Here is a 25,372-nt window from a genome sequence, read left to right as displayed (position 1 = left end):
TTGTGTGAAAACGTACATTGGTGCTGCAGTGGGAGACAGAGTAGTCGTCACTCCCACATCGAACGGGCGGTGACTGCTGGACGCCCCGCTGCAGTAGAACCCCTCGTCGCACCAGCCCGAGGGCTGCACCAGCCCCAGCCCCTCGCAGAACATCCCCGGGGGACAGGCAGGGCAGTCTGACACGTTGTGCTGACCTGAAGAGTGAAGATCAAGAGTAGCTTAGATTTTAGACAATAGTTCTTTATTTACAACAACAAGCTTTTTAAAAGCCATATTTTGATAACCATATGTCATCTTCTACAGATGGTCATTAAAAGCTGTGCTCATCAGTAAGGTGTACATTCCTTATTCATGACTTTTCTGCAAGCAAATGGATACAACTACTATTAAGCACAGATTCTCACCATATGCCCCAGGTTGTACACCTACACATACCTGTCTTGTTGTTGTAAGTTCCAGCTGGACATGGATATTGCTGGTCAAACTCTGTCCCCTCTGGGCAGTAGTGACCAGGAGGACACTCCACCGGCGTGACTGTCTGATTTACACAGTAGAAACCTAATACAAGAAACAAAGCCTCATGTGTTAAAAGATGGAGACACTCATCTACAACACTGCCAGTTGTAGAAACAAAAAACTATCTTCAGTCACTATAAACCATGGTAAATGCATGCTAATTCACACCAATCCTACAGCATTGGCTATGGCAAAGCAGTCCTATATGGGAACGGCAGTCTCTTCCATATAAGGCATATCTGTAAGCTGATTTGCAAACTTTAAGTTGTTTTCTGTGGATCCTTTTTTCTTCTGCACTGCACATCAGTCTAGCTTCTCTAAATTCTAGTGTCTCAACAGTGTGCATTCCAATCTGGTTCAGCAATTTGTAAGGCCCTCCCAATGCCCCTTATAGATATCACGAGCAGATTCTAAGTAAAAACAAATACACTGTAATAGGCAATTCTTGATATTCACATACCAGGTGGGCAGGGGTCACACACAGCCAGGCCTCCCTGACTGGCATAGGTGCCAGCTGCACACTCTATTGGATTGGCTGATGCCAGTGGACAGTAGTGTCCAGGTGGACACCTCCCACCAACACCAGTGTTCAGGCCTTCTGGTCTGGACACATTCACACCTGCAAGAGACCATAGCAAGCCCTGGTGAGTTATATGTAGATGCAGTTGCACAGAATCTGTGCACCAGCAATTTGATGACACTATTCACACAACATTAACAGAGAAGTTATAAAGTTTACGGAAATGGTGCACAACAGAAATGTTTTCACCATCTTAGACAGGATTCAGACAACATATATCTTTAATCTACAGTTGCAAAGTATCTGTAAACCAATGATTTTATAAAATAAGATACTATTTACACAACATTAACAGAGAAGTTATCAAGTCTACTGAGATGGTGCACAGCAGCTAAAATTTCAGTACCTTAGACAACAGATATTTGTGCCTATCCTACCATTGTACAGAATCCGTACACATGCCATATCATACTATAAGACACTGTTTACACAGCATTAGGAGAGTTGTTATCAAGTCTGCAAAGATGGTGCAAACCAGTTACCATTTCAGCACCTTGGACATGACTCATACACCTAACAACAGACGTTTTTAACATCACTTGACTGTGATATGGTGAAAAAAGGCCTGTTCACACAAAATTAACTGAGATGTTATCGAATCTACTGGGATAGTGCACAGCAGCTAACGTTTCAGCACTATAGATAGCACTATCAAGAGACGTCTGTGATGGGCTTCATAATGCACAGACCATATGTCTTTGCTGCTATGTCTCACTCACCGCTGGTGCAGTAGTATCCGGGTTCACAGTCTCCAGTGGTGTCATCCAAACCGTCCGTGTCGCAGAACTTGCCACCGGAGCAGGGCGTGCAGTCAGACTCTGTCTCCAGATTAGTGCGGGCACCAAATGTTCCTGCATCAAACACACATTTTTTAAGAAAACATCTCAACAAAACCCTCTTTGATAGTTGCTAGAGAAGTTGATACATGAAGCTACGTCTAAAAATAAACATTTTGAACATCTGAATGTCTAAGAAATCATCAAAGTTACTTTATTATGACATGTTCCTTAATTGCTTTAATCGCAATTGAAATTACATCCAAGCTGGAACAATAACATAGCCAAAAGGTCTTCCTTTATGAAATGTTGTGTGATTCAACTATCTGCTTTCAAACACAGAACTAGTTTTTCTTCACCAACTTAATTTCTTTAAGTGTGTGGCCTCATCAGTATTGAACTGTTAGACAGAGCAGCCTGGAAAAACAATGTGAATACTAGCCGACTACTGCCAACCCGTATCAGGGACCCTGTAAGTAGTATAATCAAATACTACTACTACTACTAACAATTAATAAAATGCAGAATGTTGCTGACCTGCTGGACATGGTTGAAGGTCAGTGCCAGTCCCTGGTGGGCAGTAGAAGCCCTGGACACAGTTGACCGCTGTAGATCCCCCAGAGCAGTAGTACCCAGCTGGGCACACCATACACTCGGACGCTCCAGTGTCGTTGGCATACGTTCCGTTGGCACATGGAATAGGCCAGTAACTTTGTGCTGGGCAATAGAAACCTCTGGGACAGATGTCTCCTGTGTCACCGTCTGTGGGGAATTATTTTCAAGTTGATTCTTCAAACTAGTACGAATTATGAAGTTATGATATATGCATTTGTTTGTAACAGCATTTATGAACAATCTATGGCTTTCATAAGATCTAAATGAACCCAGACTAAATACATCATCCTATAGGTGTTATGGAATATCAAGTAAGCATGCAAACTCATATCATTATGACAGAAATTTTGCAGTCTAGTGCTCATTTTTTCAGATCACTAACATTTCCTGTGGCAAACAAAAAACATCTGTGTTTTGACAGTCTGTTGTGTTTTACACAGTTAAATTTTCAGTTACATTAATTTCATTACCGTAACACATTTCTAAGTTTCCATCATGTTATAATTTTGCCATATGATTTTACACATCGTATCATGTTTTGTGACCTGGGCCCCCTTGGAAATCTGAGGGGCTGAAGGGGCTACCCAGGAGTCCACAAGATAAAAGAAATAAATATCAAACGTTATAAACCTGTCATACTGCTCCATCTACAGCTAGTGTTGATACCTGCCCCCCCTCCCCATCCAAAAAAAACACAAAGACAATTCTGTACCCATTGGATTTGGCACGCTTGCCCCTCGGATACAGTAGTGCCCGGGCAGACAGTCTCCCGTCACGTTGGGCTGGCCTCCGTCCTGGCAGTAGTGTCCAGGTGTACACTCCACACAGGAGCTGCTGTTGGTCTTACCTGTAGAGAGACAGTGTAACGTCTTGTCATCAGAAGGAGTGAAAGTATAAACCCCTGCTCAAGGCTGTCTCCAGCTTTATCTTGAATTTTTTTCTTATTGTTTGGGAGCCCAAGTTGTCATTTTTCATTGTTCAATCTGTCGTTCTAAGTTTATGAAAATACGTCAATTTCAAGTCAGTAACGTCTCCGGTCCTAATTCCGACCTATCCCTAATCCCGAACTAGTTGGAAAAACGAGCAGTGCTGCGATACGCATAAGTGCCCACTCATGATATGGGCCGTGACAGTTGACTAAGTTACTCTCTTGAATACCACACGGTAAAAACATTTGTTTAAGTTCGAAAGTACCAACAACCAATGCTTGAATATTTGCTTGAATTTTACCGCTCTGGCGAGAGTTGACGAGCGAACAGCTTACGAACATGGCCTTCAACACGGCGGAATTATTCAGTGTAGAATACTTAACATCCCTGCATGACGCCTCATGTATAAACAGTGATAGTTAAACTTTACAACAAGCTACACCTATGTCATGATAGTGTCTTTCATGCTTGATAATCGGAGCTAACACGACGTGTGATTTTTCACGCATCTTCGAGTCCGCCATTTTTATCGACCACGTGATTCGAAGTCATGTGACCTCCACCACGTAAACAACAGCACGCCGTCGATACCATTTTGGATTAAATCGCGCCGCAACTGTTGGCGGAATGAAAAGACTGAGCTCTGTTTTTGACAGAAATATAGTTATCAAGTATTTCAATGGCAGTTTCGGTATTTTAAATGCTTGACTATGTCCAAAAATCACACTGTAGTTGCATAGTTCGGGATTATGGCACACATTTTTGCGATGGAACGTTCCACATGCAAATGAACCTAAAACCATCTGTAGCTTCCGCGAGATGTAATGCTCCGACGCAAAGCGCATCACTTAAGAAAAATACACGCCTGTCAAGCTTTAATCACAGTTATATGTACAGTACAAGATGAAAGCTCAACTCACAATGGTTAAGTGTCAAGTACACATTTACAAAACAAGTGTGCGTTCGTGTAGAACATAGGTCGGAATTAGGACCGGAGACGTTAAGGTAGAATTTATTAGCCAGAGACGATGCCCATCCCAACAAGCAAATTTTCATGTAGGGACAGAGGGACTGGTGCTAGAGACAGCCTCGCACTTGCATGATTCATCATGAGTCTGATTAGTAGCATTTTCCCCTTATGGCCTTTACAGCATGCAACACCATAAAGTTTCTTTTCAACACCAGTGACACCATCAAGCAAGCACAACACAGACAAAATACAACACAGCCACAGACATTGTGATGACAGCCACAGACACCATGAAAACTATAAATCTCGTCCCCTTCTCTCCCACGACATTGACCTGCTCTGTGTGACGGACTGACACTGACACAACAGACACATTCTTTGGTGCACCCACCGTAACTACAACCACTGTGTTTATTAGGTGACTAACAGATAGATTGTACATTTCTCTGGATGTCACATTGCAGTCAGAACTTTGGATTCAAAGTTTCTAGAGCTCGGTATGTCTTGAAATTCAGAGAAAGTCAGTTTCACAATGAGTAATTCTTAAAGTTATGATAATTATTACAACTTTTGCAGCCTATAACCCTTAATTGTACAACAGAATACAATGGAAAAATCCAAGCAATAAGGCAATGTGACAGAGAAGTGTACATGTGCACCTTGCATCCAAAAGGGACCTAAATTGGTTGTGATTGACAGCTGACAATCTCAGTTAGACAAAGTTTTGCAATAAACATTAATTTCCCCCAAATTAATAAAAAGTCCAAAATATTTTCCTTCTATATGTGAAAACTGAACTGTTGAAGTTTGAAATCATTTGTGATAAAAAATTTTTCTTTTGGTTGTTCTTCCCTTTATCTCTAACAGTAAGAGTTTCAGCTGCCAACAGTGGACCAAAAAGACACCTTTGTGTACAAAACCATTGATAATGATGCCTAAAATTCAAACCTGGAGCTGCAGCAGCCAATGTCCATAATTACAAGGGACAAAATAGAGAGAAAGAAAAGTCATTAGAAAATGTGCATCAGAATATGTAGAGCATCTGCAATGCTTTTGCAGTACATATAGCTGGATGGATATACATAATATACAATGATGGTAACATATTACACCAGCAATTATTTCAAAGTTGGCACAAAGTAAAGCCTTAGATGTTGAATTGAGTCTAATAAGAATGTGACAAGAAATGAGTCGTCAGGCGATGCCATTAGTAAGCAATGTTCATCATCACAGGCATACAAAATGGAATGTTGGCAATACAATCCACAAAGACAGCATGATAACAGACAATACCATGAGGACAAATACTTTAAAGTTGAACATCTACATATAGACATGAAATTATGAAGAATGAAAACAAAAAACTTAGCAAAGATACTAAGAGATGGAAAATTAAGGCCTCACAAATTTATTTTCTTGGTTCGAGGATGTCAAGTTAAATTTAGCAAGTGCAAAAGGATGAAAGCGGAGAGCTGGGAAGAAAACTTGTATCTGGTAACATGAACGTGTAATGCTAGTTCACCTTTATCCGCGGGGTAACCTATATCCGTTGTTTTTCAAAACAGGGTATTTAGGCACATGAAGTCGACGGGTGGCAGTTTTAAACTGCCATGTACAGAAAATATTGCAATTTTAAACCAACGTCCGTCAACGTGATATCCCCAAATACCCTGTTTTTAAAAGCAACGGATATAGGTTACCCAACGGATAAAGGTGAACTAGCATTACAGACTTTTCCCTCAGACTCCAGATTTCAGTTCAACATTATTTTTTTTGCCGGTGCTGATCCATCCATGCATGGATGGATGCATGCATGGATGCATGGATCGGTCACTTTAACCAAATAGCCCTTCTATACGTGTTATTGCGTAATCAAGCCAGCATGGCCGAGCGGACTAACGCACGGTACCTATCTTCCGCAGATCGCAGGTTCGAACCCCACTTGCTAAATTTTTTTTTTTCTTTGTTAGACAAATCTCATGTAGTGTTTTTTTAATAGAAGAAAGACCAATTCAGTAATTCGATGTTTAAAAACTCTTTATTTCGTGTGATTTTGTTTAACATCCAGGCTTTTTCCAAAATACGCACCGGCCAGCTTTTTTCAGAAGCTTTCTTGTTTAATCTGAGGACCACGAAAATGAATTGGGCCTAATATCAAGTATGCAGTAATTCAAATAAAGCGATGAAAATGTGGATGTTATAACGAGGCAGCTGATCTTACCCATGAAGGGTTGGTATGTTCCAGCAGGACAGGGTACAGGGTTAGGGGTACCCTCTGGGCAGTAGGCACCACTAGGGCACAACGTGGGGTTGGGACTGGTGGAGCCCACTGCACAGTAGTACCCTGCATGGCAGGGCTGGTAGGGTTCTGTGAGCCCGGGACGATCACAGTAGTATCCGGAGTCGCACAGCGGGCAGTCGGTAGACGCACGCAGACCGGTCTGGTTCCCATAGCGACCAACCGGACAGTCCGTCCCTGTGATGAGAAAAAGTCAAGACCATTAAAGAATCTAGGGTCACATTGTCTGGTGTGCCGCAAGGAACCAGAAGTCTCTCTGTAGTTCTCAAAGTTGTGAAATCTGTGATCACAGAGGAAAGGGTTTCACATGACCTACATGAAACTCTGCCTGGTACAATACAAAATTATTATGATTCTGAAAATTGACCTGTTTCTGATCCCTGCTGACAATGTAGATCATAACAAACTGACCAATTTCTAACCCCAGCTAACAATAATGCCCCTGTAAAAAAAAAAGTGACCTATTTCTTATCCCTGCCAACAATATTACCCCTGTGAAAACTGACCTATTTCTGATCCCTGCTCACAATACTGCCCCTGTGGACAGATGTCTCCTGTGGTGCCGTCAGTAGGTGTTGGGTTGTCTGCCCTTCCTGCGCAGTAGAAGCCAGCGCTACAGTTTCCTGTGGGGGCCATCAGACCCTCGTCCAGGCAGTACATCCCCGGGGGACAGTCAGCACACTCAGCTGGAGGGAACATGCAACACTTCAGTCTCATTCTACTAATGAGAATAATCAATGCATAGCATGGGTAAGCTAGTTAAAGGTTTATATATCCAGCGTTCCATTATGTAAATGTAGAAGTTATTTGCAAAATGAAGAGTTTCATGGCGGTATGAGGTCTTCCAATGTAGAATCAAGAGGGGGTACAGACATTTTTCTAATAGAAAATGACATTCTGGACTTCGATTTTCAACTGCAGGTTTTAAGCATGTGGACCCATTATCATTTGGTTAACTACATACAACATCAGAGAGAAACTTCATAATTTATGTTATTCAAGAGTAAAGTCAGGATCATAGCTATGATGGAAAATTTTTTGCCGATGCGTAGCACTTGTCTTTGAAATGACAGAAGTGGTTCGTTCAACTGTTTGTTTGGATGCATGGATGGATGCATGGATCGGTCAGTTTAACCAAACCCTTCTAATAGCCCTTCTATACGACTGATTGCGTAATTGAGTCAGCGTGGCCGACCGATCTAAGGCACTGGGTGCAGATAGCAATTTACTTCTGCAGCCGTGGATAGTGGGTTCGAACCCCACATGTTACATTTTTTTTCTTTGTTAGATAAATGTCATGTAATGTTTTTTTAATAGAAGACAGACCAATTCAGTAATTCGATGTTTAAAAACTCTTTTTTCATGTGATTTTGTTTAACATCCAGGCTTTTTCCAAAATACGCACCGGCCAGCTTTTTTCAGAAGCTTTCTTGTTTTCATAACGTAAAACATGTGCTTCCTGAAGGAAGGAAGAGAACAGAAGCAGACCCACCTGCACTAGCCAGTGAGTTGGCGTTGCTGTATGTGCCAGCAGGACATTTGTTCTGGGCGGCGTACTCCGTGCCGTTGGGACAGTAATGTCCAGGTACACATGGCTCAGGGGTGATGACTCCCGTCACGTTGTTCAGCTCATGTGGGTCACAGTAGGACCCGGAGGGGCACACCTCACACAGGGCCTGTCCTGGGATGGACTGGTAGGTGCCTGCAACATGGGATCAGGATGTCAGACACAACCAATGGGATGGAGGTAGCTAACATTACATTTACACATTGGTCTGATGCATGTGTCGCCTATTGCTTTGTTAACATATATTGTGATTTATAGAAAATAATAAAGTAGAAAGAGCAAGTGTTCATCAGGTGTATAAAAGTCTTGACAACATTAACTGTAGTATAATATAATTTGTCAATTATCATCCATTTGTATTTCTTTATATACAAAACCCAGATGCTATTGTTATTTTGTGTTGACCTCTGACCTCTCCTGATCACTTTCAAGTTACCACATTTGATTTGTTAAAATTGTATAAGTTTTCGTTCTTTACTTTTCATTTTATTGTATTGTAAATGGGCACAGTCAGAAAAGTGTGAAACTAGAAAGTGTAACACTATTGGAGATGCAAATAAAACAAACAAACTGAAAGTTGGCATCCTTAGCATGGTTAGCTTGGTGTAAACCGAAGGTATAGCTATGACCTTTATGTTATGAACACAAAACACAAAGGCAACATCTGTGCTCAGAATAACAATTACAAAGCTTCTAAAAGGTTACAAATACTCTTAGATACGCAGTTGTGTACAATTAAAAAAAGACGTCATCCATAACACTACATACCTCTGGCACAAATCTCAGGTGTAGGACTTCCCTCGGGACAGTAGAAGCCAGCTGGACAGGTGTACTCTGCAGGTGTGTCTGTTATCTGACCAGCTGGACAGTAGAACCCAGGTGCACAAGGTGCTGACGGGGCCACAAGACCCTCTCCACCACAGTAGAAGCCTGACATAGGGGGGACAAACAGGGGATCATTTTCATGTTTTACTGATGAAATACGTAGACAAACATAGAATCATTTTCATGCATTTCTGATGAAATACAAAATGTATGTGGACGGAGAATAAAATCTTTGCATTTCTCCTGAAATATGTGGACAAACATACTGTATCATTTCTTTGCAGTCTTGTTGAAATAAAGTGACAAAAATAGAATCATTTCTATGCATTTCTGCTGACATATATGCAGACAGCTTCTATGCTCTTCTGCTGAAATATGCAGGCAAACATGCAATCATTTCTACAAATTACTGCTAAAATACAGGGACAAATCACTTCTACGAATTTCTGATGAAATACAGGGACAAATAGAGCATCATTTCTATCACTTCTACGAATTTCTGATGAAATACAGGGACAAATAGAGCATCATTTCTATCACTTCTACGAATTTCTGATGAAATACAGGGACAAATTATTATAGAGCATCATTTCTATCACTTCTACGAATTTCTGATGAAATACAGGGACAAATAGAGCTATCACTTCTACGAATTTCTGATGAAATACAGGGACAAATAGAGCATCATTTCTATCACTTCTACGAATTTCTGATGAAATACAGGGACAAATAGAGCATCATTTCTATCACTTCTACGCATTTCTGATGAAATACAGGGACAAATAGAGCATCATTTCTATCACTTCTACGAATTTCTGATGAAATACAGGACAAATAGAGCATCATTTCTATCACTTCTACGAATTTCTGATGAAATACAGGCCTGGGACAAATAGAGCATCATTTCTATCACTTTTACGAATTTCTGATGAAATACAGGGACAAATAGAGTATCATTTCTATCACTTCTACGAATTTCTGATGAAATACGGGGACCAATAGAGCATCATTTCTATCACTTCTATGAATTTCTGATGAAATACGGGGACAAATAGAGCATCATTTCTATCACTTCTACGAATTTCTGATGAAATACGGGGACAAATAGAGCATCATTTCTATCACTCTTATGAATTTCTGATGAAATACGGGGACAAAAAAAGCATCAGTTCTATCACTTCTAAGAATTTCTGATGAAATACGGGGACAAATAGAGCATCATTTCTATCACTTCTACGAATTTCTGATGAAATACAGGGACAAATAGAGTATCATTTCTATCACTTCTACGAATTTCTGATGAAATACAGGGACCAATAGAGCATCAGTTCTATGCATTTCTACTGAAATATTCAGAAAAACAGGATCATTTCCATGAATCTCCGTAGGTAATATGACCCACCTGGAGTACAGGACCTGCAGTTGGACAGCTGGGTGTTTTTGCTGGTGTTGGAAAAGGTTCCGTTGGGACAGGGAGTCTGTACAGGAGAGCCCAGCTCACAGTAGTGTCCTGGTGTACAGGGGAACTCAGGGGGGTCGGGCATGGTCACCCCCACCCCCTCGGGACAGTAGTATCCCGCAGCACACTCCGCTGGGGGGAGGAATCAATTTGTCATTCATCTCATAAACATAAAACATGTTTGCACTTGAGAAACCTGTTAAGAGTAGTGTCCTGTAGTATAGAGGAACTCAGGGGGGTCCGACTTAGATTTTTACTAATGCAGTGGTGAAGGCTATAGATATTAAAGTAGGAAGATACAAAACACAAAATTCGTCATTTATCAAGGTAGTAAGATAAAAAACACAAATCTTTATTTTATCAAAGTTTTTAAGCGATAGGATAGATTCTTTTTAATGGTCAAATGTAAACATTTAAGATAATACCCCAAATATTTTGTCAGGGACTGCCATGCAAAGAAATGTCTGACGATTTACAAAATCCATCCACTTGTTGTCAATAGGTAACTTTTGCAATGCTATTGTGGTTTTAACTATTGTTACCTGTTGGTGTGGACAGCTCATACCCCTGACAGTACCATCCCCCGTCACACTTCCGTGGTGCGGTGGATCCCTGCGGACAGTAGTGCCCGGGAGGACAGCGGTTCCCGGTGTACGCGATCTCCGAACAGCTGCACATGGAGACGTCGCTGTAGTTGGCTGGAAGGGTGCAGGCGGTCACGTTACCTGGGGAGAAGCCAAGACAATGTGTTTTTAGTTGTAGAGTAATCCATTCAGTCAGTAGTACACAGCAGCTGATATTTCAGCACTTTAGACAGGATTCATGCCAATGGCAATAGACAACTTAACATACTACTGACGGCATCACATTGCAAAGGGTGCCACCATATATTACCTGTGGCAAAGCCAAGGGAATGTGTTTTCATTTGTACAGTAATCCACTCATTTGGTAGTACACAGCAACCAATATTTCAGCACTTCAGACAGGATTCATACAACTGGCAATAGACAGCTTCTGAGACTACTGATGGCATTACATTGTGAAGGGTTCCGCCATATATTACCAGACAGGAGAAACCACTTTTTTGAGCATTTTTGTATTCAAATAAAATACATGTGATAGATGTCACTGCCAGGAAGTAAAATCTTGCGAGAAAATTTATAAAAATCTTTGAAAAATCCTAAATGTTTCAAAAGCAGCCAGCCATTCATACCGATGGCCAAAAATGCCAATTTTCTCACAACTGCTTACACACAAAAACTTGTCGGATACATTAGACTGAACTAAGTCTAGGGCTTTATTTAGTGTGCAAATGAATGTGTCATTATGTATGTGTCAACATTTGCCTCCAAGAGCTACAAAATTTTGTTTAACTTTTCCATTTTCCTTCTTGACTGTAACTTTAGATTACTGAGATGTCATTTCCTAATTCATGTATATAGTACCTGGAGGTAGGGGCTGTGCCTCACTAGCGCCCCCTGTGCAGTACCACCCTGCACTGCAGTTTCCTGTGGGCTGACTGAGCCCGTCTCCCTGACAGTACGTTCCCGGGTCACACAGCACGCAGGCCGAGCTGTTCTGCTGGCCTGGCAGCGGGTTGTACGTCCCCGCCAAACACGGGTTCTCCTCCCCGTACTCCGTGCCCGCAGGGCAGTAATGTCCGCTGGGACAGATGTTGGCGTAGGGATCGCTGGTGTTCAGGTAGCAGAAGTACCCCGCTGGGCAAAGATCGCATGAAGCTCGCCCCTCCTGATAGTTAAAGGTGCCTGCCTCGCACGCTCTCGGTGCAGCAGTTCCCGTGGGACAGTAGTAGCCAGTTGGACAGATGCCCCCCAACCCCGTGTTGTTCAGGCCGTTGGGAGTGGCGGTGTCGACACCCTCTATGCAGAAGTGGCCGGCAGCACAGTCATTCTCAGGTGCAGGCAGTCCTGGGATGGAACAGTAGCTCCCACCTGCAGGAAATACCAAATGGCACAATGTGTTTGTTTTGTTGTTTATTTGTTTGTTTGTTTTAACCGTGGCAAACCCAAAATTGGCCTGCGGACTACTTTATACTGAGAACATGAGAGAAGAGGTAAGGTCAAGCCGAATGGGGCATGGATACAGATTACACTGTCTAAGTCCTGATAAATCCATAACCAGTCTTTCATTTTTCATACAATGTTAAAACATACTAAGAATTCTTGGCAATCGATATAGCAACTTCACTAGGGCTCCATCAATGCAATCTGTTGGTTTTAGGACATTTGTAGGAAATCATGGAAACAGATGATGGTTGGGAGGAACACTTGCATCTGACTCTTTTCACTTCCTGAAATCTTGTGCATGTGGGTAAAACTTGCCCCACAGACTCTGTTTTCATGTGCCAATATTCAAAGCTGGCATTGCTCTTTTAAATCTGTGAGGTTAAGTTGCATGGATAAACTCACTTCATAGGTCATGTGCCACCGACTGTGTCCCAGTGTCAACGGACAGAAATGCGCTAGCATGTCCGCACTCTCGGACTTCCCTGAGCTTATCTCTAAATGGTAAGCTTGTGCAGTTTTCACCAGTATCTTAATGAGAAATTTACCAACACTTTGACATAAATCACTACTTCTTACCATTTTGAGAACTTAATCTAAGTTGGAGTAAATTGAATAAGAGCAAATTCTCACAGGAGTCTGCCTATGAGTTGGTGTGGCTTAAAATGTTACTTCAGTACTTGATTTCAAGAAGATTTACCTGAACATTCTGTACAGTCTGCCTCCTGTCTGAGCCCAGGGGCCCCACCGTAGAAGCCTGCAGGGCAGGGCCACAGGTCGGCGCCCGTGCCCTCGGGACAGTAGTACCCCTGGGTACAGTTGTCAGCCCTGTCCCTGTTCACGCAGTAGTGGCCAGCAGGACACACGTAGCAGGCCGAGGCTCCCGTGTGGTTCATGAAGGTACCATTACCACAGGGGACCGGGGAGGGGGATCCAAGGTCACAGTAGTGACCCTCTGGACAGATGTCACCTGAAGGGATGGAACAGTAAATGTCACTATTTTGTTGTTTTTCTATTGCATTTCACATAGTGAAAAAAATAAAATGTAAGGACTCTGATACAAACATAACCACAACTCTAAAGGCAAATTATTTAGATTATAATGGAAAATTGGACAGATTGAATGTACCTTTACATAAAAATCTAAATGTAAATTCGTATCAGATGTTTGATAACACTCAAGAAACATATCTCTGGACAAATCTGTATGAAGCAAGCAAAACAAGACATCCAAACTATGTAATATCTTGCACACCTGGGCTTGATGTATAATAAAAATGCAAAATAAACTTGAGTTATCATATTCCTCATTTGCAGGGCTAGCCGTTTGTAACAGCCATAGGCTAGTTGGGCAGCCCTGGCTGTGCCTTCTGAACAGCCAAACCAATAAAGGAATAAATAAATGAATAGATTCTTCATTTCTATCAGATAGAAAATTATGTTTTTGAAGGAATACAATCTCCCCTAGGGTAGCTAGATATAGAATTGAATGGCTGCATTCTTCAAATGAACATTCTTGTGTAAGTCCAGTGCTGTTACCTGTGAGTCCATCTGTAGGGGTGCTGGTGTTGGCTGCCTGCTGACAGTAGAACCCGGCCGCACACTCAGCAGTCACGTTAGTCTGGCCAGGGGTCTCGCAGTAGAAACCTGGGAACATATGTATAAAATGCATCACCTAGTCACGACTACAAATAGCAACACATATTCGCATGCACCGACATTTACAAACACTCTTTTTTCCCACGCACAACTTCCGTGCCAGGCAGGCGGCCTGCCCGCCCTAACCCGGGAGCCTCAGCTAAACCCCCCCCCCCCCCACTTTGCCCCTCGCGGGGTCATTTGGGGGTAACACCAATCCATGCAGATGTAGATGATAAAATGCATCACCTTTCTCAAATCAACTACAACAGATTTTAAGGGACTCGATCCTACAGACAGAATTTTCTATATATCTTGATACATATGTTTTCATTCTCTAATTCTTATTTGCATCAGGCCCTTGGCCCATATAAGCAAACACAGACAAACAGTTAAAAATTAAAAACTACATACAGAAAATGAGATCTACATAGTGTCGCCAAAAAGTACTATCAGAGTGCAGGAGATACCACATATAGATGCCACAGCTCCCAAAATGCAAATATAGGCGAATATATACCAGACTGCTTTGATATTAGAAAGAATACTGAAACTCGTGGTTAGCCCTACTTGATTGTAGCACTATATCAAAGACTTATGTTATTCCTCATTGTTATCTTAAAAGAATGTTAACTTTTATTCCATACCTCTATTTTATATTCTGCATAATAGTTGTTACCATACATTATATCGCATACAATTGACGTGCAATAAAGTTCTACATATGTTTTAGTGTTTACCAGCTCCACTCCTTAAGAAAATAGATCTTTTTATAACTAGGCGCCAGGTGTATCTACAACTTCAGTGCCCTTCATAAGGTGAATACACATACCTGAACTGCAGTCTACACAGTCTGACAACTTCTCCATGCCGCGGGTCGGTAGGAACGTTCCCGGTGGACAGGCCACGGGTGTGTCTGTGCCATTGGGACAGTAGTGTCCTGCCGTGCACTCATCACCGAATGTTTCTCCCACTGGTGTGGCCTGGTCAGAGCCTTCCAAACAGTAGTGCCCTAATAATGATATCAGGAGATGAAATGGTCACACATCTATAAAAGTACAACATTGTAGCCATAGGGCTAAATTGCATAGCACTGTACAATACATAACTACAAAGCGTCTACATTAGAGGTGTGATATAAAACAATATGACTTATACATGACAATTTAAGATCATTGTTAACAATATCAAAAGATTATTTACAGTAAAATAACAGTAGTGAAGAAAGAAGAGGATTGAGTGAATGTATGAGTGAAGAAAGAAAATGCCCATAACTCCATAAGCCTAATTATTTCAATGGTACCATATTAAGTTTATTGCAAATTCTTACCCAAAGCCTTAATGCGAGTCACAAGATAAAGATAAAGAATGAATACCAATGCAACATGTGACTATAGTACAAATGCCGATTTGACAATCTTTGCTTGCTGGGTTTGACTTGTTTTTCTGTGGAACAGTGGAGAACAAAAGACCCCACTTTTCCTGTAATGATTGGGTTTTGTGATGTCAAAGGTAAAATAGTTTTTGTTTTGTTTGCAAATATTTTTGTGGCTTCTTTTCTTGCATGATTGTAGAAGATACAGTTTGAAATATAACGTATTTGACATCTCACCTGCCCAGCATTGCCCTGACTCCTGGGTGAGGCCGGTGTCTGCACAGTAGTGTCCTGGGGTGCAGGCACGACACTCTGATGCCTCGGTCAGCCCTGTCATGTTACTGAAGGTTCCCTTTGGACAGCCTGTCCCAGTAATACTCCCTGTATCATAACAATAATAGACAGTCTGAATATATGTATATCACTGGTAAACATCAAAGTTTAACTTACTTACTTTAATGTATAGTCTAGGAGAAAATTCCTGGTTCATGTTACTGACTCCATCATTGAAAATATGGAGAAGGGTCTTGTTACCGGAGCAATCTTTCTTGATCTCAAGAAAGCGTTTGATACGGTATGCCATAAGATCCTTCTACTCAAGCTAAGAATGTATGGGGTACAAGATAAGGAACTGACATGGTTTTGTTCTTATCTGACAAGCCGATACCAGACTACTGTCGTAAATGGAGTCCAGAGTGACTTTCTTGAAGTCACTGTTGGTGTCCCCCAAGGCTCGATTCTCGGGCCACTCTTGTTTATACTGTACATTAATGATTTGCCTGATTATATAACACATGGACAGGTTGTGTTGTATGCTGATGACACTGCACTTTTCTATGCATCTAAAACAGTAAGGGATGTGAATACTAATGTCTGAATGCCGACCTTCGTAATATCGAAACATGGTTACACACAAATAAATTGACACTCAATGTTACTAAATGTAAAGCAATGCTCTTCGGCACAGCGCGTAGGCTGCAGTCAAGTACAGAGCAACTGTCAACCACTCTTTCTGGCACCAGTTTGGAAGTTGTCACTAGCTTTAAGTATCTGGGCGTTTGGCTTGATCCTTGCTTAACATGGGAAGTCCATATTGACAAGTTATGTAATGCAGTCTCGTCAAGACTAGGAGTCTTACGGCGCCTAATTCCTTGTCTACCACAGCGCACTCTTGTTATGTTATTCAACTCCATGGTTTTGCCTAAAATGGACTATTGCGATGTGATTTGGGGTAATTGTGGTAAATGTCTGTCCGATAGACTACAAAAACTCCAGAACCGGGCAGCTAGGCTTATTCTTGGTTTGAAATACACCCATCATGTTGGCGTTGATGAGCTATCTGCCTTGGGCTGGAAAACCTTAACATCCAGGAGAAACTTGCACCTGCTACAATCAATGTAGAAGGCAGTTAACAATGAACTTCCTGATTACATCAATAGTTTTCAAAGGACTTCTGACTCCCACAGCTATCCCACCCGGCACAGTCAGAATCTATCCCTGAAACTGCCACTTGTACGGTTAGAATGTGGAAAGCGCAAGTTCTCTTATAGAGGTATTACTGCATGGAACAGTCTTCCACCATCTGTAAAGACCAAATGCAGGGCTTGGCTAGCCTGACCTCTGACCACCCAATGAAAATGACAACTTGATAGTATTCATTTTGTTATTATCATTATTGTTTTCTTTAGTTTCGTACCATTATTTTCATTCATCATTTGTATTGATATCATCATCACTAGCAGCATCTATTGTTATGATTAGTATTATTGTTTACATCAGTTTCATTACCATTGTTATTTAATCATTTCATTTATTGCTGTCTATTTATGTTTGCCTATGTTTGTGATGAATATGTTTAATTTCTTTTTATGTAACACGCAGGGCTCCACTGAAAAGCAGTGCAAGAGCACTGAGCTTGGACCACCCTGGATAAAGATTACAGAAATAAATAAATAAATAAACAAGAAGAGGCCTGGAAAATCCGGCCAGTACCATAGAATAATGGCTTGATGTCTCTTGCTCATTTTTAGGAACAAATGAATAAATTATGTTGATTCAGGTGGGATATCATGGCTCTAGCGCTCTTTATACAAATATGTGCAACTTTGGAAGATATGCCCAAATTCAGCTCAAACCAGCACATCTTAAAATACAGAAATGTTTTTTTCTAAACAATGTAAATCTTGGTATCAGTCACAAGCCCTGAAAGTGCCTAGCATGTTTCTATGGAAACTGTGACTGAAATCCGAATACAAGAGGTTCCTGATGAACTTTTGTGATATGGCAGTCTTTGTCTTCAGTGAAGTTTGGAGCAATCTTCCTGCAATAGCGTACTGAATCTTACCTGACAGACAGTATCTGCCCTCAGGACAGATGTCTCCTGTGGTACCATCAATAGGAGTGGAGGTCCAGGCACCCTGACTACAGAAGTACCCAGCCGTGCAGTTGTCTGTTGGCTCAGTGTTCCCTGAGGCAAGGGAATGAAAGAAAGAATGTATGAATTACTGAATGAATGAATGGAATGAACTACAAAACTAAGCAGCTACCATACATGTACATTAGGTGCCAGTTAATTGCAGAACAGATTACTGCACACTTATCTTAGTTGTAAAAAATCCCCAAATCCCAAATTGGTATGGTTCAGCTGGATAACTTTGCATTATTGCACCAACCAGATGATTGCATGAAATACAGTACTAGCAAATGGAGTGTGCAATTAAACTGCATCTACTGTTACAGTACCTTCTTAGACCAACTTTATCTATGTTAAACTTTACAGTGTTATGGACTACAAACAAACATTTGCTATTGTAACTCATTTTACAATATGCAAAAGTAAGTCTACTTAAGCTTCGTCCAACCTCTTCATACCTTTAACAATCTGTAAACCTCCTACTTTAACACTATATAATATAACAGTGAACAAAAAAAAAGGAGGTGAAACCTTACTAACATTCTGTTTTACTAATAAATCACTGGAATGTTAACCCATGTATTACAGAGATGACCCAAACTCCAAACAATGTTGCTAATAAATGCATTACCTTCTCCTAGACAGAACATGCCAGGATCACATGGTGCACACTGTGTGTGATTGGCCAGGCCGGAGCTGTTACTGTACGTTCCCTCTGGACACAGGTACTGGGTGGCAAACTTGGTCCCAGCCGGACAGTAGGAGCCAGGTGGACACACCGTGGGGACGGACACTCCCCGTACGCTGCGGTACCGGCTACTGAAGTTTCCGGATGAAGTGGTGTTGTCGTAGTCTAGCACCTCATAATCACCTATGTTGGGGGCAGGAAATATGAAGAAATATCATCTCATTTGCACTAATGGAAAAGGAATGACAGAGCATATATTGGGCTGGGAAACGTTAATAAGGCCATGTACACTGTGTATGTTGATTTGGTTATATGGATGACATTGTCGGGGAACCCAAAAAACTGGTATAAGTGTGCGAATAAAAAAATGTTTGCCACAAAAAAAGATGTTGCCTTTAATATGAAATCTAAGTGGTCTTGAAGGTTTAGCAAATGACTGAACACACAGAGTATAGTATACTGAACCATAGATACTTCATTTTTATTCTCTCACACATTGAAATTGACTTCCACATTCTATATGTATGACTTACTGTAAGAATCCATGTTCTTTTTTGCAATTTACTGCATACTATATATCCTATACATGCAAACAAAGAGATGCCTCACCATATGCCTGACAGTAGAATCCCTCCTCACACATATCGCAGGTTCCGCGGCCCCAGTGTGGCTGGTAGTAACCGCTGGGACAGCCTGTCTGGTTCCAGCTGCCCTGCAGACAGAAGTGTCCAGGGCTGCAGGCCAGGTCCATGGGCGTGGAGGTGTTCTGACCGCCTGGACAATAGTACCCAACGGCACACGGGCCGCTGGGACTGTCCATACCCCAGTCACTGCAGTAGGACCCGGGTGTGCAGGGCGTGCACTCAGATATGTTTGCATTTCCTTCTTGGTCTGCAAAGACAAACATGGAACTCTTAAAAATGATGTCAAAATACCATCAATCTTTTATGCAAAATGCTGGTATATAAGAACCAAAGTACAGTATTTGCAAGATGTCTTGAATATTTTCACAGATCTTTCTTGGTCTGCAAATTTAAGGTTAAAATGGAACACTAAATCTAAAAGTTCATCCTTGTTGGTAGAATCATTTCTGAACAAAATAATGTGTTCTATCTGCAAGTGCATAATTTGATGTCACAGAAGCAGTGGATTGTTCATTCCTTGACAAAGACTGGAGTTTGGCAGTCAAAAATTTGGGTAAGTCCAATTTTTTGACTTAACAATAATTTACAGTTCAACTCAGAATGTCAAAACACAATGGAATCTTCATGAAAAATGCTGGAATGTATCTAAGATATTGACAATAAGCTGTACGTGTGATAGACAAACCTGCATATGTCCCAGCAGGGCAAGGCATCTCCATGTCCATTCCCTCAGGACAGTAGTGCCCTGTGGAGCAGGGCTGAGGGTCTCTCACTTCAGCACTGCCATTACAGAAGTACCCGGCGGAACACGGGCCTGACGTGGCATCCAGCGCATGGTGCTCACAGTACTGACCCAGGTCACACGGCGTGGGGCGCTCAGATCCCTCCGGGCAGTATGTACCTGACAAACAAGGAACACTGTCAGTCAACAAGAAGAGCATGTACAAACAGCAGTGCATGTATTGAAGGACAACAAATTTAGCAGTAGTAGTAGTAGTATCCATTATTTGATTGTACTGCTGCTGGGTTCCCTGACAAGGGTAGGCAGCAGTCGGATAGTCACGCAGTTATTACCATCAGTTCAAGCCCATTGCAAAAAAAGACTTTTATTCTTGAAAGTGCATCAAGTGTGTCATTGTCAATCTCATCACTATAGTGTATTGTTACTTTGACATTCAGTTTTGAATGTGTACACAAACGCAAGCAGTCTGCTGGGATGGTGCACAGCAGCCATCATTTCAGCACCTTAAACAGGATCCTATCAACCGAATACAGACATCCATAGTGAGAAACCTACAGGTGCACAGAATCTGTTAAACTGTGAGGTGATAAGACATAGTTCACACAACAATCACAGACAAGTTATCAAGTATACTGAGATGGCACATAGCAGCTAATATTTCAGCACCTGAGACAGGATTCATATAACTGAAAAAGAGTTGTAAAAAGACTTTGACAAAAATCTGTGTTACCTGGTGTACAGATGCCGCCAGTTAAGTTAAGGGAGTAGACTGGACATTCGGTGTCCACACTGTATGAGTCGCTGGTGTTCACGTAGGGCGATGGCTTGTCGCTGAAGGCACCACCTGAGCAGAACCACCCAGGCGCACAGTCACCTGTGGGTGTGGACAGCCCATCTCCTGCACAGTACTGTCCACCTGTACACAGAAGCAATTTACATTACATCATAGCATACTTAATCACAGGGTTTTTTTTTAGGAAGAAAGGAAGACATTTATCAAGAGCCAACGTTTTGATGACCATCTGTCATCTTCGTCAGGGCTATACTGGTTTACAGTATCATAGCATACTGTAAAATAATTAATTCAATAATTTTCAAGTTAATTCCGCTGTAGGGAAAATGAGGTTTTGAGGTGTTCTCAGTTTGTGGTTGCACAACTTTTTCGTACAGTTAATACTGTACTTTATTGATAAATGAATGCATAATTTGCAGTGTCATAAAGTCCTGTTAGAGAGGTCACTGTGTGAACCTTGAAAATGAAACTGCAAACATTTTGAGATTTACAGTTACTGTACCAAACATATCTTACATGGCTACTAGAACTTTTCTGCATTGCATATCCAATATTTTTGCCATTGTAAACTGCATTGTGTATGAGTTTTAGTGCATTATATCTTACCTGGACATGGTAGGCAGTCAAACGCACTGTCAGCACGACTCCTGTTGTTGTAGGTGCCTGCAGGACAGGGGTACTGGGTCGGGGTGGCTGTCCCCTCCAGGCAGTAAAACCCTGAAAGAAACAAAGAAAACATGTTTACACTGACAGAATGCTGGCTTTTTCGATAGCTTTTGCCTTGACCAGAGACTAGAAGCACAGATGTAAATAATTTTAGCTCTGTTTTTTCTTGTTATCAAACATGAGCCACTTTTGTTCTCTATACAAGTGGCTAGTGGCTACCCTACTCCTGGACCAAGAGGTTGGGAGTTTGAATCCTGGTCACAGGACATGCTACTACTGGAAAGGATTGCAGTCCTTACGATGGGATGTTGGTTCACTCGCCGTATATTGTACTTTTGAAAATGAGATAGGGGAATTTCCAGGTACATGTACAATAAACCTGTAAATACTGTACATAGTCTATCTGTCTTCTCTGTCACAACCAATAGATGATTAGTTCTTCAGTGAGCTATATGTAAACTGCTTCGAGATCACTTTCACGTTTCACTTTCACTTTAGCTGTAACATTCAACTTTCTCTTTTTCACTTTTAACTTTCAAAGCATCTCACCTGACCAACACGGTGTGCCCACATAGGTTGTAGAGTTGACAGGACAGTAGTAGCCTGGAGGACATGCAGTACAGTTGGCCTGCAGGGTCCTGTCGTTGTACGTGCCTGCCTCACAGCCGATCGGGTCTGACGTGCCTTCTGGGCAGTAACTCCCCTCCGGACACTCTCCTGAGAAATGGAACAATATAGGGTAAGACTTTGTTATAAGTGGGAAGGTATGGGTTGTGGTGGAAGTGTACAGATTTTGAAAAAAATTTGACAGGATCAATAAGACATCAAATACCTCATACCTCCATGAAATATATATAGTTACTGTGAAATTCTTGTTTTATTCATAATTGAGAATTTCTCACTGATTCTATCTAGTGCATTTTACCCACAGGCTCTCAAAAGGCAACAGACATGCATATAGGACAAATTGTACACAAGAAATGAGATAGTCTATTCTGGGACCTTTGGCCAAACTTTCTGTCAGCATCCCCAATGCGACAGACATTGAAAACAAGCTTGAAGGAGAACATTTTGAGGTCAAATTTGACCTCATCTTCTCGTCAGTCTACAGCATTTTCCCCTTCACTTCCTAACACTCTTCTATAGTCAAATCAAGGGGGACACACAATCTAACAAACAAACAGACACACCTCCAAACATGGAGATATATACAGTTTTCCCATACCTCCACTGCCTGTGTGGTTGCCGTTGGGTGTTGCAGTGTCCACACCCCACTGACAGAAGTAGCCTGGAGCACACATCCCTGTGACGTTGGTGGCACCGCTCTCGCTACAGAAGCTTCCTCCATCACATTCAGTGCACTCATTAGCTGCTGCAAGCATCTCAACAGGACCATATGTACCTAAGAGACAGACGTAACATCACATCAGGAAACAGAAACTTCTTAGACTGGAGTCCAGCCTTGTGCTTTTAGTTGCATCCAGAAGCTGACCTTTCAGGGAGCGACTACAAGCACAACAACAAGGCTGGACACCAGGCTAAGAAACTTGTACTACTTGAACAGTTCCAGAGTGTAATCTAGCACTAGTGCATGGTGTATTCAGTAACAACTGTTACAGTGTTCTTTGTAAACTACACAACAAATGCGCTAGCATTAGTACGTAGCTGATGTTTTGGTTACTGTCATTTTCCACAGGGCAATACTGACTGGCTCTACTTCATACTGTACCTAGCATACTGTAGCTAGGTGTTGCCACTGCAGTGTGAAAAATACAGTCACAAACAGTGCAAAGCAGAAACAATCAGTATTGCCCTCAGCAAGATCTTATGCAGCAAAACGTCAGGTACTGTAGTTTTGGTTGTGTATAAATAACAAAATGATGAAACTATTCACAGAATTGTACATGATGTATGATTTTACATGTGTGAATACTAGCAAAATGAAGTTTTCATTGCAAAAGCTGTAATAGCTGTTTCTTACCTTTAGGACAGTTCTTCCAGTCAAAACCGGTTCCAACTGGACAGTAGTGACCAGCAGGACAGGGGTCGGCTATGTCTCCTCTCACACAGTAGTACCGCGCTGGACACGTGTCACAGACTTCAGCCTGGGTGTGGTTCATGTATGTACCTACAACAAACAAACAAACAAACATTACGTCTCCCCTCAAACAGCAGTACCAAACCAAACATGTGTCACAGACTTTAACTTGTCCGTGGTCAAAAACATTACCAGACAGCTTACTTTGTCTTATAACACCCCCGGAGTTTAAATTTGGAACCATATGCTTAACCATTAGAACCTTATGCCTGCTTATACACAATTATCATATAGCCAGGGGACGTGGACCAATCAGAAGGCCCCATTTCATGCTGGTTATGACGCCGTAACAGATGGAAAATCATCAACAGCCGTGCATTAATCGTTTTGATTAATGCACACGTGCATTAATTGACCCTTAATTATGTGCTAGGATAAATCTCCAGGGGGCGTTAATGGCTGCTGTGTATTTATCACATCATTGATGAAGGTTATACATCCATGTAAGGAGATACATGTACTTGATACAAAGGTTACTCAAAAAGCAGCTGTCACTGACAAAAGATAACAAATGTTATTTGAAACGTTTCACCGTTTCCAAAATTATATCCAGTTGCTTGAGTAATTGCTATTTGGCATATCTTATTACCTGAATGTCTAACCTTCATCGATGCAACTGGATATTAAATTTTGTTAACATTTACAAGTTTCAGACAGTACTGACTGAGATAAAATTTCAGTCCAAATATTTAATGTTAGTGTGTACTCACCATCATCACATGGTACAGGCTGGGGGGACCCGACTGGGCAGTAGTGGCCAGGCGGACACACGTCTCCTGTCACTCCGTCTGTGGGGGTGGCTGTCCACGCACCACTAGCGCAGTAGAACCCTGCCTCACAGTCATCTGTGAATAGACAACACAGCCAGATAAAAAGTAAGTTTCACTCTGAGAACATCTTTTTACACGTTTGTAGGTTGTGAGTTTGATCCCCAATTTTGTCATACCAAAGATTTGTGTATGACTCGAGATAGTATGACAAAATGGTACATACTGCGTTATCTGATTACTATGCAGCAATTGGAAAGATAATGGTATTTGAAACAAATCACCAGACTAGTCTCCTGCTATGCTGATTGTGTCGCCAAAGGGTTTAAGAACAGAGAAGGTATTACATACGGTGCCATATGTCTTAAACTTTAACTTCAAACATTTGTCTGAACAGGTATCTTACAATAACTTTGTCTAGATGGTGTGAGGTATACACAACAGCAGATGACCTGACCTGTGACATTGTTCTGTCCCTGTTGCTCACAGTACTTCCCTCCAGTACAGTTCAGACAATCCGTCAGTTCGTCCATCCCTGTGTCGGGCAGGAACGTTCCCCTGGGGCAGGGGACGGGCTCCCCTGTACCCTGGGGGCAATAGTGGCCAGCAGTGCAGTAGTCTCCGTAGGATTGCAGGATGGGGTTGGGAGCGATGGCGGCCAGGCTACAGTAGTGACCTGCAGTACACTCATCCGTGGGCTCAGTCAGACCTGAATAACACAAAAACATGATCAGTAAGAGTCTGGACAGCAGTGTTTGTACTATCTCACTAAACAAAGGCTTACAGAAAATCAATCTAAGCATAGCTAAATGGTACTTTGTGGAGAGACCATGGAAACCTTACCAAGTGTGAGACTGTCAGTGATAGTGTCTTACCCTGTGAGAGACTGTCAGTGATAGTGCATTGCCCTGAATGAGACTGTCAGTGATAGTGTCTTACCCTATGTGAGACTGTCAGTGATAGTGCCTGCCCTAAGGTGACGAATGAC

General features: G+C 41.8%; 2 protein-coding genes across 2 annotated transcripts in view; one reads left to right on the top strand and one right to left on the bottom strand.

The window, feature by feature from the left end:
• LOC118410961 (homeobox-containing protein 1-like) overlaps positions 1 to 25,372 on the top strand; it is a 1,064,572-nt gene that overhangs the window by 886,625 nt on the left and 152,575 nt on the right. The window lies entirely within an intron of this gene.
• Positions 1 to 25,372, bottom strand: part of LOC118424073 — a gene marked incomplete in the record, with an annotated part of 163,824 nt that overhangs the window by 52,116 nt on the left and 86,336 nt on the right. The window contains 29 exon segments of the mRNA XM_035832589.1: positions 17 to 194; positions 436 to 558; positions 977 to 1,135; positions 1,816 to 1,947; positions 2,410 to 2,634; positions 3,200 to 3,334; positions 5,335 to 5,340; positions 6,608 to 6,862; positions 7,192 to 7,371; positions 8,178 to 8,387; positions 9,021 to 9,182; positions 10,480 to 10,668; positions 11,079 to 11,261; positions 11,982 to 12,488; positions 13,261 to 13,530; positions 14,100 to 14,207; positions 15,031 to 15,210; positions 15,811 to 15,954; positions 17,918 to 18,040; positions 18,618 to 18,857; positions 19,284 to 19,565; positions 20,004 to 20,219; positions 20,791 to 20,976; positions 21,460 to 21,570; positions 22,069 to 22,236; positions 22,745 to 22,921; positions 23,501 to 23,647; positions 24,328 to 24,462; positions 24,842 to 25,093. Of these exon segments, the coding sequence (XP_035688482.1) occupies positions 17 to 194; positions 436 to 558; positions 977 to 1,135; positions 1,816 to 1,947; positions 2,410 to 2,634; positions 3,200 to 3,334; positions 5,335 to 5,340; positions 6,608 to 6,862; positions 7,192 to 7,371; positions 8,178 to 8,387; positions 9,021 to 9,182; positions 10,480 to 10,668; positions 11,079 to 11,261; positions 11,982 to 12,488; positions 13,261 to 13,530; positions 14,100 to 14,207; positions 15,031 to 15,210; positions 15,811 to 15,954; positions 17,918 to 18,040; positions 18,618 to 18,857; positions 19,284 to 19,565; positions 20,004 to 20,219; positions 20,791 to 20,976; positions 21,460 to 21,570; positions 22,069 to 22,236; positions 22,745 to 22,921; positions 23,501 to 23,647; positions 24,328 to 24,462; positions 24,842 to 25,093 (5,383 nt within the window).

This window comes from Branchiostoma floridae, chromosome 1 (genome assembly GCF_000003815.2).
Source record: "Branchiostoma floridae strain S238N-H82 chromosome 1, Bfl_VNyyK, whole genome shotgun sequence".
NCBI classification, from domain to species: Eukaryota; Metazoa; Chordata; class Leptocardii; order Amphioxiformes; family Branchiostomatidae; genus Branchiostoma; species Branchiostoma floridae.
Note: the sequence above shows the minus strand (reverse complement) of the source record. Positions and strands in the feature narration are given on the sequence as shown.